The sequence below is a fragment of the Apium graveolens genome, chromosome 7, assembly GCF_009905375.1.
Source record: "Apium graveolens cultivar Ventura chromosome 7, ASM990537v1, whole genome shotgun sequence".
In the NCBI taxonomy this organism is placed as follows: Eukaryota; Viridiplantae; Streptophyta; class Magnoliopsida; order Apiales; family Apiaceae; genus Apium; species Apium graveolens.
The window spans coordinates 150,843,039-150,859,940 of record NC_133653.1 but is presented as its reverse complement, the minus strand read 5'-3'; the positions used below and the strand labels follow the sequence as shown (position 1 = coordinate 150,859,940).

General features: G+C 30.9%; 1 protein-coding gene across 2 annotated transcripts; it reads right to left on the bottom strand.

Moving 5' to 3' along the window:
• Nucleotides 1-5,910: 5,910 nt before the first annotated feature.
• LOC141671478 (casein kinase II subunit alpha-2-like) lies at nucleotides 5,911-13,120 on the bottom strand. Of its 2 annotated transcripts, XM_074477752.1 has the most exons (10): nucleotides 12,780-13,113; nucleotides 11,395-11,524; nucleotides 10,814-11,008; nucleotides 9,428-9,585; nucleotides 8,626-8,716; nucleotides 8,409-8,474; nucleotides 7,437-7,519; nucleotides 7,245-7,308; nucleotides 7,074-7,142; nucleotides 5,911-6,189 (listed from the first exon to the last, which is right to left on the bottom strand). In XM_074477752.1, the coding sequence occupies exons 1-10, from the start codon at nucleotides 13,001-13,003 to the stop codon at nucleotides 6,130-6,132; spliced, it is 1,140 nt and encodes a 379-aa protein (XP_074333853.1). In that variant the 5' UTR covers nucleotides 13,004-13,113; the 3' UTR covers nucleotides 5,911-6,129. The 2 variants fall into 2 exon arrangements, 1 of the variants encoding a protein (XP_074333853.1); XR_012555146.1 differs by lacking the exon at nucleotides 5,911-6,189 and having other exon boundaries at nucleotides 7,117-7,142; nucleotides 7,245-7,341; nucleotides 12,780-13,120.
• Between the last annotated feature and the right edge of the window lie 3,782 nt (nucleotides 13,121-16,902).

Sequence of the window (16,902 nt, the reverse complement as noted above, 5' to 3'; positions counted from 1 at the left end):
ATATAATTTATAAGAAGCGAATTCCGATGCAGGTTGTTGTTTACTGCTCGCTAATGATGAACTCTCAATATTTTAACTGCTCCGATCCAGAGAAGTAGATAAGCTTTAATTGGTTGTATTTCAGTTTTAGCTGTGCCACAAGTTCTTTAGTTTGGGACATTCCTGCTTTAACTCTTTTTTAACAACATGTGCTTATTATTTCATGTTTTATCGAAGCCATTGCATTCTTGATGGAAGGATTACATACCTGAATGCATAATTTCTTGCTGATTCTTTGTAAAATTGAATACTCATATTTGATTTGTCAAACAAACTGTTTTAGAACCGGAATTTTAGAATTAAAACCTAAACAATGGTTTAGTTGCGATTTTTAATTTTTATTTTAAAATTGAAGACTTCCGGTGTCAGTTTTGATTTTATTCAAAACTGAACTGAAGTGAGATTTACTCTCCCTTACAGATTGGCATATATTTGCTTGAAAATGGCAATTAATAAAAATCAAATAGCAAACAAATTAGAAAAAAAAAAGATGAAAGCTTACACAACTAGACTCCAGACTGAAAAAATAATTAGATGATGACCCAAAAGCTGGGTGACTATAGATCCAACAAGGTGTTTTTGCAAGATGTACTTGGGCATGAATTATTGAAATAAGGTGAACATAATTCATGCAAAAAGACTTCTCCGCGAGTAGTGTCACTAGTCAAGTAATTGCATCAACGCATAGCAATAATGCGGACCCGTACATATAAAGCATAGGCAAAACAATGATTATATGCGTTGACCTTTCATACTGTAATTATTAGATTTAATCATCTACGGGCTGTGTTCAATTGGAATTTTGAAAGATTTTTATGGATTTTAAAAATTATGGGGTATTCAATTTGGATTTGAAATAATCCTTTAAAATCTGAAGGTATTTAACAAGAATTGGAAAAAGTCTTTTAAAATCTGAATGTATTCAATTTAGATTTAAAAAAATCAGTCAAAATTTGGTGGTATTCAATTTGGATTTTAAAAAATCCATCAAAATCTGATGGTATTCAAAAGTCCATAGATTTTCTTTTATTTAAAAAAGTTGTGGATTTTGATGGATTTGCTAGTACATTTTTAATATCTTGAAATCTCTTCAAAAACATGAGATTTTGATGAATTTCTAAAAAACTCCACAAAATCTGCAAAACTCTACAAGATTTTGGATCAACTCCATCAAAATCCACGAAGAATTAAAATCAACGAAAATCTTTTAAAATTCATAGATTATTAACAATTCTTTAAAATCTAAAATGAATACACTCCCCTAAATGATTAAGTTTCATAATCTAGTGCCTGACTTGACAATTGCACAGCTTCTTTAGAGATCGTAGTTTTTTTGTGACTGATAGCATCTCTAATACATTATACTATTTTGATGTAATTTAAATTATATGTGTAAAAATTACACTATTCTCAAATTCAACTTCAATCCATCAACATTAAATTTTATACCATTCTTGTACTATATAGATTATTTTATTACTAAAGTGTAAGTAAGGTTAAAAATAATAAAATGATGGGATACACATGGAACAAATTTATTTTATTAAGACAATATATAAATATACAAAAACTCTAATAATTTAGTGTGATACTCCCTCCGTCCCTAAAAGCGTTTCATATTTGTGTTGTACACGTTTGTCAATGCACATTTTTGATTGTTAATATCTTTAAATTCGTATTAGTATTAAATATAAAAATTTCACTGTATTAAAGTACTGATAAATACGAATCTAACGAGATCACTCATGACTATGTTTGATATTATAGATTAGACGTAAATTAGTAGTCAATCGCTTACCATGAACAGTACCGAAAGTCAAATTAGGCAACGTTTAACGGGACGGAGGGAGTACTATATTTGGTGTAATTTTTGGTATCACACCAAAATAGTGCAATTTTTAAATTGGGTTGGAGGGTATTTTCATATAAAATGATATAAAAATGAATATTTAAAATTGGGTTAGACTTTAGAGATGGTATAGGAAAGTTAGATCTGTATATTAAGTGTCTGGATTGAAATATTATGTTATATGAGGACTCCCTGACACGCGCGTGTTGGGGAAGAGCACCCTAATTTCTTTAGCTTAGAAGTACATCATTGCTACATTGCTATTACTAGTACATACACCAGGGCAATTAATCGAACCCGTTGGGGAAATTTAACAGGGTTGCAGGGAAAGGGGGTTTGGTCACTTTTAACATTTAGTACACCGGATGTCAATATCACGGGACAAAATGTGTTGGCAGGCCCTAATCTCTTCTGTATAAGAACAAACCATAATATTTTGATATTAAAAATTTTTATTAAAAAGATTAAACTACTGTTATTTATATTTATATAAAAGATGTGTTTTTTGGGAATTGAACTCGAGTTGTTTCATTTTTCTATACAATCTCATACCACTATACAATATTTTCATATGTGGTTTTTATTATATACATAATATGTAAGTGTGTTAAATGAATATTTTATTTAATTTTAAAGATAACTACTTGAATTTCGCAAAAAAAAATTATTATTTGAATATTGTACAATTAATTTTAAAGAACTGAATTTCAAATATAAAGTTAGGCATAGTACATAAATGGATTATTATCTTATTTATTATTATTTTTTAGTCTGAAAATATATCTCATATATTTTTAACATATATTTATTATAAAAAGTAATTAAAATGTACATATATAATTTTTAAAGAAAATATTGAAAATAGAATCGCCTATATATAAATAATCTAGATTGGTATTAAATATTTAGATAAGTTCGAATTATAATTAGTAATGAATTTTAGTTTATTTTGAATTTAAAATCAGAACTTGGTCCATTGTTCAAAAAATACTCGAAATTTGACTATATGACTAGCCGAAATATATAATCACTTTCTACGTTTTGTAAATTTAAATTACAAATTCGGCGAGAATATCTTACCAATAATGTGAATTTTTTTAATATCTTATATTAATATAAATTAATGTGTTTGAGGTATTTATAAGATCAAGTCAATTGATTATTTGTATTAAAAATACTAACTTCACTGATAGCGCATTAGTGTTTTGGGACTTGTCCCAATTTTAAAAATATTTGAAATTTGATATGAGATCTCACGAGATTTGTTAAAACTACGGTGATATATTAAATCGATTTATTTTTCATTTTTCACTTTAAAAAACTAGCATTTTTAAAAGAATTATTTTAGCTAAACAATATTCATTGATCAAGATAACATTGTACAAATATTTTGAATTATTTTAATATTTTGAATTATTCAAATAAAAGTTATATCTATACTATATTGTAACATTTGATTCAATGCATTTTATACTATTTAAAAAAATATTGTTCAATAATTTGAAGAAATTAACAAGTTCAACTAATATTTTTAATATTTTATCGAATTGAAAAATATTTAATTTTAGAAGAATAGTATACAATATTATCAAATTATTATAGGAAGAAATATCAAAGTTGTAATGAAAGAAATTTAAAAATAGTTTAAATAACAATATAATTACAATTTTTCCTTCACATTCTTGAAAAAAATCATGAATATCAATAGTAAGTCTTAACATATATAATTTATTTTTATGTTACAATCATGATTAAGACTCGGTCGCGTAAAAAATCGATATGGATTGTGTGTCGGTGATAATGTGAATACCATATATAAATTATTGCAATTTAATTATTACATAATTTTAATATTTGAATAATTATAAATACATGTTATTTGAGTAATCATTTGCCTCACTAGATGTTAATAATGATTATACATGTACATAAATCAGATATTTAGCATATAAATAATTGAAAACCATCGTAATTTCCTAAAAAATGTAACATACGATAATTTACATGCTAACACAAACACATATAACTTAATCTTATTTTGTTAACATGAGTGTAAAAAAACTAACATTTTTCCAAACATACATACGTTAAATTTCAAAAACTAACATTTTTCATTAAAATCAACTTTTATATTAACAGTGGTGTAAATTTTACATTATTGTATATTATGATTGCAAGTAATTCTGAATTCAGTTATTCATTTTTTATCTTTTTAAATTGAGTAAGTTAATTGTAAGTTAGTAAAGAACTCAGTAATAATATAGACCAGTACATATAGTTTATTTACATAAAATTCAAAATTTTTGGTCAACTTATTCAACATATATGTTAATTTTTTAACTTTTTCTTTATAAACATACCAACGACATTCTACATATTAAGTTTAATTGTTTCATTTTAAACGTACATTGACTACCATTTTTATATTCATTCATTAAATACAAATTATACAACACAAAGAAGAATATATATATTGCTTAATGAGCTATATTGGAAATATTGTGTAATTTAATAACTTCTTGTATGAAAATGATAGAAACAGATAAACAATCAACTTGTATTTTCATGTTTGGTAAACATTATGCAACATTTACAAATAAGAAAATAACTAAAAATATTATAATTGCATGCATAAAAAAACTCTAGAAAATAACTCATGCCTCGCACGAGTTATTATGCTAGTATTTTAATTAACTCCCAACAGCCAATGGGTTACAAATAGAACCGACAATTTCGTACATAACACGATAACTCGACACGAAAATGACACAGAAATTATGAATTTGATTTAACATTTTTGGTACACGAACAAGAAAGTACACGAATACGAAAATATATAAATGAATTTAGTATTAATTTTAGGTTTATCCTTAAGTACACGAAACGAAACAAAAGTATACAAAATAAATATTTAAATTAATTTATCAAAATTATATGAATACATATTTCTTACAATAATATTTATATATCTCTTTTTTACAAAAAATAGATATAAAATAGATTCAGATTTAAATTTCAAAAGACTTGACTGCACTTGAGTCTTTATGATTTATTGACTTAGGACTCGATTAGTAAAAATTAATATGTTAAATATATATTATATTTATCTCTATTTTTATTATTAATTTTAAATGACACAAAACACGACACAAAACGTACACAAAATAAAATTATACGAACACAAAAATAAACGAATTCTTAACCGTTCAGGTTTGGTTAGGCATTTATTAAGTTTATATATCCTTTAGTATTAAATCAAAAAACAGATCTGGTAGAATAAACCCTACTGACTATGCAATCAACCCCCAATCAACCCCCCCTACTTTAAATAAACTGAATCAATAGTCGTTTTTGTTCTGTTTAGAAAAAGGAGCAGAGTGCTAGAAAATTATTCAACTTACACATCATCATGCAAGTAAAACTTACTTGCATAAAGATTCTAGACTTTGTACTGTTACAACAATAATGAACTGAATAATGATGAGCTCTTTACAAGACTAGAGCGCACTTCAGTTTAGTTAAGTTCCAGGTGATGCGATATTATCATATATAATAATGCCCATATGATCAGGATAGGAATTTGGGGGCCCAATTCAACTATTTAATGATTTACAGTTTTTTAATGCCAAGTTTTATGAATGCTATTATTTGTCAAGCTCTGTAGAGTATTCACGGGTTCACAGATTTATGCATGAATAAATAAGAAAATGTGACTCCAAAATGTCCCCGTGATCTTATCCAGCAAAACAGATATAATTGAAAGAACAAAGACAAAGATGAAAAAGAAAAACATTAGAGAAGGTTCTGGGGATAGACTACAAGCTACAGAAGAGACTATTATCAGAATTTGACACGCAAATATTAGGTATGCAACCTAAAATGCTATTTACTTGTCCTTTCAAGACCTTGATTTTTTAAGTTTTGTCAAATTGTGGACCAAAAAGAAAATAGGATTGTTTCAATTCAAAGGGGAACCACTTGTCATAGATAAAAATATATATCATACTGCCATAACGCACACATTACACTAGCAGATAAATTCAACATGTATAATCAGCTTAAGCTTGATGAGTGATGACCAAAATATGCGGAACATATTGGCAGGCAAAGGAAAAAAGAAATATGCAAATCATATTCTTACACAAAAAACTAGCATCAATACAAATGCATGCATTAGCATGTACATTGAAATTTAGGCTACAAATGTTACAAGAATGTAAAGCATGCTTTACCAATACAAGCTACAGTGCTCTCGTCCTGCTATTCTCTGCTGCCCTCACTTGCAAGAAATATGTATGACCCTACGTACATAAAATCCCAGCATTAGAAAAACCAAAGTGACTAAAACTTAAGTATCATCATCTCTGCAACATAGTATAAGAATGCATACAAGGGGATTATGTATATTTTTTTAAAAAACTGCCTCATTTTATAAACCTAGCTCAGTGCATTCAAGTGTTACCACAAGACCTCTCCCAACAAAATCTATGTTAATACTACCATGATCTTTTTACCCCACTTTTGAGCAAACATTATTTTGTTTTTACACCTGCTCACATGGGAAGCAGGACCTATCCTCCAAACACTACAACTGCATGATGTTTTTTCCACTCTTGACCCAACTTTATTTTTCTTACACAACTGTCACATGGGAAGCTCTAAGACACAAATTCAACCATCTTTCAAGGCCAGACTGGAATTTCTCAATGTATCTGTAGCATGATGCTTAATGATTCATTTGTAGTAAATTACATTCCAGAAACTTAATAAGAAGTTTTAAATCAAATCCATAAAGTGGATATATATTTGTGTCTAAAGTCTATGGCTTAAATTTACCTCGGAGCCAGATTAGGTTATCAGGCTACATATAGCTTACCAAAAATACACAAGGGGAAGATAAATATTGTGTAATTAATTAGCAAAAAAAAAATATTGTGCATGATACAGACTTCCAACAAAATGAGGATGCTCAATTTACCCTTATGAGAGACAAGTAGCAAGTTTTAATTTTAAATCTTGGGTTTCTTTCCCAATTATTTTCAGGACTTCACAATACTTAAATCAAAACGTACATGAGGTTATAACTATTTCTAAAATATATAGAAATAGAACAAAGAAAGGTGAAGGCCTCAAAGTGGTTCGGCGTAAACAGAAAAAAGTAGGCATCCAGAAACACATAAATTACCATTGCTTCTTTTGCTGTGACCCTGTCCTGATGATCATAGCGAAGGAGCCTGTCAAGAAAATCAATAGCCTGCATGCAACATACCACAAAAGAATTAAAACACTAAAAAGATCACATTCTGGATATAAGCCAAACATCCTGAAACATTCACTTGCACAAAGTATACATTACCTCTGGAGATACTAGATGCTGATTATCAGCATTAATGAATTTGGACCAGGGTTTTCTACTATGCCTGTAACAGCGAAAAGCAATTCAATATACATACCTATCAAAAAACAAAACATCATTTCTCCCATGATGCCTGGTGGATTTGGTTAACTTCAGAAAGCATATGTCAATAGAACTTGAATCTAAAAGTACCTCCCAACAAGAGCATCAAGTTGAGGATCAAGTTCAAGATGATACTTATTTAGATACGCGTTTAATTCGTCAGTTCCAAGCACCTGAAATTGTGGTATGATATCAATAGCTGTTAAGGATAACCATTAAATTAAGAGCAAGTCTTCCAAAAGAGTAATATAGATGAGAATTAAAAATAATCTAATGTTCTCAAGGAGCAAAAAAGCCTATATAAATTCCTGCCTGAGCTCACTTTGTATCTTAACACTATAGTTGTAATAAATGAAAAAACAAAAATTGAACTAGCATGCCGCTGCTGAACTCTAAAACACATGGCTTGAATGTCAAACAAGTATTACCCCCGGCAGTCTAAGAGCAACGAAGCTAATAAAATGGTGTTGCAGTTGCTTCAAGAGTTTAATCAATAGTAAATCAACACAAGGTAACTACAGACATGCTAAACTCTGAAGGTTAGTGACATTTGAAAGATACTGCTATAAAAGGTCAAAGAAAAAGCAGCAACTTATTTCATCAAAGAATGTAAAAAATTTGAAATTCTGCAACTGCGAAAAAATGATGGGTAAAACTATAGTGCCTGAAGCCCAAACCTGATTCACAAATGTAGTGTATGATCTTTACTGTTCTTTCATAATCTTTACACATAGTAGAATACTAGAATTAATATGATAGACTTATTACAGGTTTTCTTTTAAAAGTATTTAACTTTTTATGTAATGACCACTAGCACATAAGCCAAGTGCTGGTCAGACTTAAAATCTGCTGTAATAAAAGAGCAGGAGGAGTAAGGAGGAAGCATTAACTAGCATCATAAAAATATCTTATATTAGTACTCAATATGGCTAGCACTTTATGAGATAAATAAACAACAAATAGGTTACCGGATAAGAAAAATTTCATAGAACTACATATTGCACCAATTAATAATTAAATAGGTAACCAAATAATTATTTCATCAAAGTCCAGAATTTTTACCCTGGCAATTTTAACAAGCTGATCATGGTTATCATGACCATAGAAGAAAGGTTCCTTGCGAAATATCTGCATATAGAACATTGCACATTTTTAAAATTGGGAAATCATTAGATTGTCAATATAAAGAAAGGAATAAACTGCACAGCAATTTGAATAAGTTCGATTATAAGGAAAAGAATCCAACTGAACTTAAACGTATATATTATGCACTTCTCACCATTCCAGCAAACATGCAGCCAAGGCTCCACATATCCAAAGAGTAATCGTAATCTTGCAAATCAACAAGAAGTTCAGGCCCCTTAAAGTACCTAAATTAACAGAGATATTAATTTAATAGTTAAAAGGTTGTACCCAAAGCAAAAAGCTCCTGCACAGCAGGCCTGGGGAAGATATATCATCAGCCTTATCCTTATTTTTGATAAAAATGCTCTTTCTAGGTCTTGTTTTTGAAGTTTTTGTTGCTCGATGGAAACTTGTGATTTGAATCATTTACAAAAAATGTAAACATTCTTCCCTTAAAATACAAATGCGGGCTTAACAAATATTTTCCTCTTGAAAAGCTACATAATGTCCTCATCAAAGACTTCCCTCAAGAAAAGAACTTTCCTCATCAAAGATCTTAGACAAACTCAACTTTTTGATTGAAGCATTAGCTGGCAGCGATAAGAGAATTAATATTATAATGTTCTAAGTCTTTGCAAGGAATAATAGAAGTGTTTACTATGTCCAAAATACAAATTATATTCTTTTAATGATTAATGTAAACTTGAAGAATTAAATTAGCCTATCAACATAATCTATAAATATTATGAACTTCAAACAACATACATGAAATGATGATTCATGCTCCAGTGGGCGTACCGTTGAAAATTTTCCTAGTTTTATTTGAAAATTATAGTCTTGTTGTGTAGAAATGAAAATTTAAGGTTAACCCTCTACCAAAAAACAAAATAAGCCATTTTTTTAAAACATATGCCACAAAATAGTTATAAAATTGACAATTCTATATGAATTTTTACCTTGAAGCTACACGAACGTTATATTCTTTACCAGGATGGTAAAATTCAGCAAGACCCCAATCTATCAAGCGGAGCTTTCGCAACTCATGGTCTATCATCACGTTGTGAGGCTTGACATCTCTGTGCATTATGCCTTGTGAATGACAGAAATCTAGAGCCTGTTCTTGCCGAACATTAGTTTAGTCAGTTCCCGATTATTGTGCAAATGGATAAATAGGGATGACAACCGGTCGGTTTGGTTCGGGTTTGACAAAAAACAATACCATATCAAATAGTAATTTTTATCAAAACCAAACCAACCGAATGAAATCCAAAAATTGAAAACCAAACCCGAACCACCAGTTTTCGATTTGATTCGGGTTTGAACCGAAATCCGAAAATTATATAGAAGATAAAAAAAAAACATCATTGACAAGTCTTTTGTTGGAAAATTAAAATATCCTCAAATTGTTGCAAGCATAATAAAATACAAATGATTAAATTTAGCAATTACATCAGATACTTTAGTAATACTGAGTTGCTTATTAATCATACTTAATCTCTTTAATCGTTTATCTTTCTCATTTTGCGTGTGTGTAATTTCAAATCAGTACATCTCTTTCATCAAATATCTAACCAACTCTTAATCCCTTCGAATTGTTTTATATTTAGTCACTCAGTTAAATTGAATTATTATATGATTATTTCTCAATTATATAAATATATTATATAAATATATAATGAAAGTATATTAAATTTAATATATCGGGTCCGGTCGAGTTTCTGTTTGGTTTGGTTCGAATCGGGTTTCGGTATCCGGGTCGGATTTTGGTTCAGTTGGCCTAAAAACCAAACCCTTCAATCGGTTTTGAGAAATAAAAACCAAACCCGTAATCAAACCGTAAAAAACCGGATTCGGTATAAACCATTCGGGTCGATTCGGTCGGATATCTGTCGGTTCAGAAAATTTTGCCATCCCTAGGGCGGACAGTAAGCAATTTAATTTGACTTCAGCTCACCGAGATTTATAGCCTCAAACCACATAAGATGCAGTTTGCTTTTTGTGCGTGTACATAAGTTGACTGTACATTTTGGGAAAAAAAAATTCTTTTCTAATAAACAACTTTTTTTCCTTTGCAAGATATTTTCTTATCCTTGATTTATTATTCGTTTATTTCTCATTAGAAATGTTAGTTTCTCCAATGTTTTTCCTTCATGTTTCAAAATATAAACAGAGGGAATGAAAATCGCAAGAGAAAATGACCAGAAAATTCCGAAAACATATAAAAATAAGTTGGGAAGCAACAAAAAGGAGGAACGTGCTTAGCAAAAAAAGGAGGAAAGTTAAAAAAAAAGAACTATCAGAAAAAGAAACACAATCTGTAGTATTGCAATTAAATGACTTACCTTGAGTAGCTCATAAATGTAATAACGAATGTCATAATCTGTCAATGTTGGGTACAAAACTTTGAAATCTGTACTATTCACATACTCAAACACCAAGCTAGGAGTTTTTGAGTGCTGATCTCTGACTATATCGAGGAGTTTGACAATATTAGGCCCGCCGCAAAGGTTCTGTAGTATTTTAATCTCTCTCTTTATCTGCAATTATTCAGTACACGATGATACTGATAAGTATGTTTTCAATAATTTAATTCTTCGAGATACAGTTAAACCAAGTATTTCGTATATGTATACTGTAGAATAGAACAAAGTGGACCAAGTATTCCATACTTGTATTATTGTAGAACAGAAAAAAGTGGCACCAAGTACACTATTGTATCCGATTTATATATGGCACTAAGAAAGACCAGATAATATGTTGAATGGTTTCTGATAGTCATCCATATAATATAAGAAATATCATTGATACTGTTTCTAGTTATAGCAGCTATAAACCCAACTAACTTCCAATATATTAAAGATGTTCTATCAGTCAACTTATCTTCTTATATTGAAACTCTAAGTACTAGAATTTAAACCAATACCTTCTTTTTCTTTACAGGCTTGAGAATCTTAATGATGCATTTCTCTTTATTGTTGACATTGATCCCTTCAAAGACTTCGCTATATTTTCCCCTTCCAACTTTCCGAACTACTTCGTAATCATCCTGATCACTGCAAAAATCAGAAAGAGGGTTGGAGCAGGCATATAAAGCTAGATTATTCGTAAAAACTACATCAGAACATGAAGAAACAAGGAAAGATAATCTGTGAAATATTATATATGTTTTTAAAATCATACATGTACACAAATATATAACGATTATACTCAAGTGAAAACATAAAAAATTAAAAAACTATGGGATTGCTAGGATCATGGGATTCCGATCCGGTTAACGGCAACGGTAACGTAAATGAGGTTCTAAACCAAAAGTGTATTAGCATCTCAATCCCATTCGATTAAACAAGTTGTCATCCCATGATCCAAATTCCACACAACACCAAGTGATTTGTAGTACTGTTAACTCATGATTAGTATATCGAGCTATTAGTTTACAATATATAAATTTCTAATTCTATGCATTAGAAGATAATTTTTAGTTGAACATGATCACACACACATGCATATGCTTGAGCTCTATAGTAAGAAGAGAATTCGTGAGAACAATTGTATTGCACTATTTTGTATACAGTGCAAAAAAGGGTGTTTAACGTGATACTGAATACAGAATATGTGCATATACAATAGGAGAAAAACAGTTAAAAGAGCAACTCCGACAAATTGTTAGTTATTTGTGCTCCTGAGTTAAAATTTAAGGATTGAAGGTAAAAAAATAAGCTCCAATAATCTCTAGTTTTTCTATATATCACTAGTATGCTTGCTTCTTCTTTCATTTATAAGTAAACGTCCCCTCATCCTAAGCATCTTCGAACTTAAATTTCATGATAAAATATTACAACACTCGCTTTCTCTCTCCATTGTGTAGTGTATTTTTTAATGATTAAACATACTTTTGATATTATAATACGGAATAAGGAAAGAGTACAAGTAACATTTTCGGAGTTCAAAATTTCAAATATCTATCTACATCCTAAGATCCAATATTTTTGTATAAAATTTGAAGGAATGAACTATGATTCTGTTGGAGTTGCTCTAATTCAGTAGCTATCTTTCAGTGGAACATGATCATATACATAAATTTAGCTTTACTACTAGAACAGATTTCACGAGAACAATTGTTTTGCACTTCCTGCACCTAAAAAAAACTGGTAAATTGTTTGTAAGCTGTACATAATAAAATAATTAGAAAAGAAGCAATTAATTAGGTATAGCTAGCTGAATCAGTGTTAATATCCACAAGAACAGTAAGTAAAGAAAAAAAAAACAACAAATAAATCGCATAATCAGGAGCAGGAAGTAGAAAGATACCCCCAGTGAAGAGCAAATGATTCGTAATCCCAGTAATCTCTGGGCCTGACAACATTGATATCCGTGTACACTTTGGATTTAGACATACTTGAATCTACGATGATCGGAGAAGAGGTTGAATCAGAGGGGCGGAGGAGATTAGGAGAAAGAGAGAGGAGAGGAGCGCGCAGCAATACAATTAGGAAAAGGAGATGTGCGCACTGGGAACGAATACACAAGTGCATCTACCCTCCATGTGATTGTGATTTTGCCTTGGTCACTTTTTTTACTCTTCGATATTGTCTCTGTTTTTACTATGCCCTGCCCTGGCGGCCTGGGGAATTGGATGCATATAACATGGATACACACAACTTGATCTTGATTGATTAGATTATTGGGGTTGTTTGTGATTGGACTCTTCTGTTCATGGGTTAGTGGGTTTCTACTTTACCCATTACCTCTTTTTAACAAAAAAAAACATTTTTTAAAATAAAACTAGCAAATATAACTATTCGGTCAAAAATGACTAATTTTAACTGTTTGAATACCCGATCGTTCGTTGAGAATTTCAATTTATATAAGATGATAATTCGCTCATGCTTGGGTATTTCACATATGGAATATTCTGTTTATTGTTAGATATTTTATTTATATTTGATACTGACAGTTAGATTTCTCAAACATTAAAATTGATCAAATCTATATAAACTTAAAGGCTAATATTGCTCATATAAGATTTAACCATAAATTTATCCATGACCCGTGATCCATTTTATTTTTTTACACATAAAACTTTATATTATACACATAACACTGGGTCTTTCACATTTAAATTAATTATAACCCATTTTAGAAACTAACCTAATATACACATAACCCACTCCCTGATTGTAGTAATTGAATAGTACGTTTGAATTTTTTGAAATTATTTTTCTCAGACTGCTGCATAACTACAGCCTCCTCTGATCTTCTCATTCGTTCCATGCTCCGGTGATCTGCTGTTAATCATGGATTCACGCTCTCAGACAACCTCTGCAAGGACTTCACTTACATGTTTGTTTTCATTATGAAGTCTTGTTAATCATTATGCACGCTAACTGTTATCTGATTTGTTTGGTTCGTGTCTTTATCCATAGGTTTAAAATATTAGATTCGTAGCCGAGATTCATCAAATCAGGACACAAATCAATCTTATGTGTTGCAGTCCATCCCAAGTTTGAATGTTCCAGACTCGACAGCTATTTTATATTTCTTTGTCTTTCTTATTGTATGTAGATTTGAATCTAAATCATGTTCTTATATTCGTTTCATGAACTTAGTTGTGAAGCGTAGAAATATATGTGTTGGCCAAGAAAATCTCAGTGCCAGTGTTACAGTTTCAAATATACAGACACCAGGTTCTGTAGTATCGTCTGGTAAATTTTCCATATCATACATATCTTATCTGTTACATAAATTAATTTTGAAACTCATGTGTAACATATGCATTTTGTAGTGGGAATTAGGTCTCCTTTACAGCCATTATCAAATAAGACAAATGTTTTGCGTGATCCCCCCCCCCACAAACCTTCTAACTTTGTTGTTGATGTTTCGTCTAATAGAAGAAGTAGATCTTCTTTCACAGGTATGTGTAGTTTCTTTACAAATGTTCCGTGCAGATGTTCACTTTCTGTGCCAATGTTCCTTGCAGATGTATGATGTTATGTATAATTTTATTATCTGTGATATTTGTTGATTGCTAGCTTTGAAACGTATGAGCAGAAGTGTGTGATTGAAACCTGTTGGTGGATCAAATAACACTCTTTGCGGTGTATCAATTTCACCTATTTCGGGTATTACACTTGAAGAAAATAACACTTCAACAGCCGATAATATGGAAGGAGCTGCTAGATTGTCAGATATTACCAATGCGGCGTGTACGTTATATTATAACTTGATACTGAAATTACGAAGTTTGTATGTTTTGTTGCCTTTGCTATATGTTTAAAATTACATTGTATTACTGGTTGCAGTCGTGAAACGTAGAATACGTGGTCGCAATATTGAGAAGATTTTTACACACCCCATGTGTATGTTGTCTTTTAATAAATCTGTTTTCAATAAGTTGTTATAATTTCCTATTATATTTTGCCCCTAATCAGTTTCTTCCATTACTAACAATGTAAATTAATAACTCTGTATATTTTTTTTGTTCAACAATCATCTTTTTCGGGAATTACAGGTGTAGAAAATAACAGTGTACCGGCGAAGAACACAAAACCATCTTATACGTCTTCAGATATGAACAATACCATGTGTGCGTTATCTATTAACTTAATTCTCAAAATTGTAAAATTTTATTTTTGTTTTGATGGGAAAACAATTAATAATTCATTGTTGTATTTTGTTGCAGATAAGAAATGTAGAGTACATGGTCCTAATATTGAGAAAATGTATACAAATCTCATGCGTACGTCTTTTTAATATCCTGTTTTGATTTTTTTTTTTAAACTTTACATAATATAATTGATTAATCCCACTTTCTTCAACAAAGGAGATGTATACTCAAGTATTTGTTTACTATGCATCTCTGAAATGTAAAGGACCCAGTATGTCCTCTGTAAATAGCGGTGACGCATCTTCAAACTCTAATCCCATCTTCGAACATAGGCGAATTAGTCAACCTGTGACGTCTCATTTAGGTAGAAGTTGTCATAATCCACGTGAACTAAAGTTAAGAAAGAGTTAAGGAAAGAATATATGTCAAGCATCTCCTAAGAACAGGAATTTGATTTCAGATTTTGACAATGTGGTTGAAATTGACAATTCAGAGTCAAGTGATTCAGATGTTGGAATTGATGATATGTACCATGATGACCTGAATGGTGTGATATTGAATCAGAGTTTATGGCATGGATATATGGATCTTGGTCCTCCGTCAAAGTTGTGCAATAAATGTGGTGCTACTATGTGGAACAAAGAGCGTAATAATAAATCTTGTCCGCGTAAAGAGCCCACATTTTTTTGTGCTGTAGGAATGGTCAAATACATTTGTTAAAAGAAAGACCGCCACCAGAACCACTTGCTTCTTTGTTACTTGGTGGCGAGAAATTAAGGCATTTTAAACAGTACATAAGAGTGTACAATTGCATATTCCAATTCACTTCCACCGTTGGTAAGATTGATAACTCAATAAACAGAGGTAGTTCTCCATATTGTTTTCACTTACAAGGTCAAAACTATCATTTGGTTGGGCGTTTAGTACCGCTGGGTGGATCTTGCCCCAAATTTTGCCAGCTCTACATATACGACACGCAGAATGAGGTTGAGAATAGAAACAATGCAATGAGAGGTGCTTCTGACAATGTTGATCCAGATATTGTCGAGGAACTTTTAAGTATGTTAGACAAGAACAATGAGTTAGTCAAAGCTTTTCGTATGGCTCAGAATCGGTTTAAAAATGAAGATCTGGATGAGTTTGAGTTAGTCCTCATATCATCTCAATCTTCTAGGGGGAGACCAAACCATATTACCCCATCTGATGAAGTTGTTTCTTTCATTGTTAGTGATGATACGGATATCGGTGGTTTTAGAGACACGGTTGTGAATTCCAAACAAGAAGGATTGAAGAGGTTATATGAAACAGATCCACATTTCATGCAGTTGCAATATCCACTCATGTTACCTTGGAGAACTGAGGGATATCATAATCGTATACCTCAGATAAGCAATAAATACTCTGAAATAGAGAATTTAGATGATGAAGACCTTGATCCTGACTCGATACAGAGGCGACATGTTTCACTAAGAGAGTATTATTGTTACAAGATTATGATACGCACTTCTGAAGGTATTTATTAGAAGTAAGCTATCTGATTAGAATATATATTGCGTAATGAATTAGTGCATAATTTTCACCATCGTGTCATTAATTTCAGGTTTAATGCCACACCTTGCCAGACGTTTGTGGCAACAGTACGTTGTGGATCAATTTGTTGTCATTGAACAATATAGATTATACTGGGTTTCAACGCATCAAACTACCATCTGTGCTGATTTGTATAATTCTGTACGTGATGCTCTAAGTAAAGGAGACCATGATCCAATGCATGTTGAAAAAGCCGTTATACTACCTGCTTCATTTACTGGATGGATCTTGCCCCAA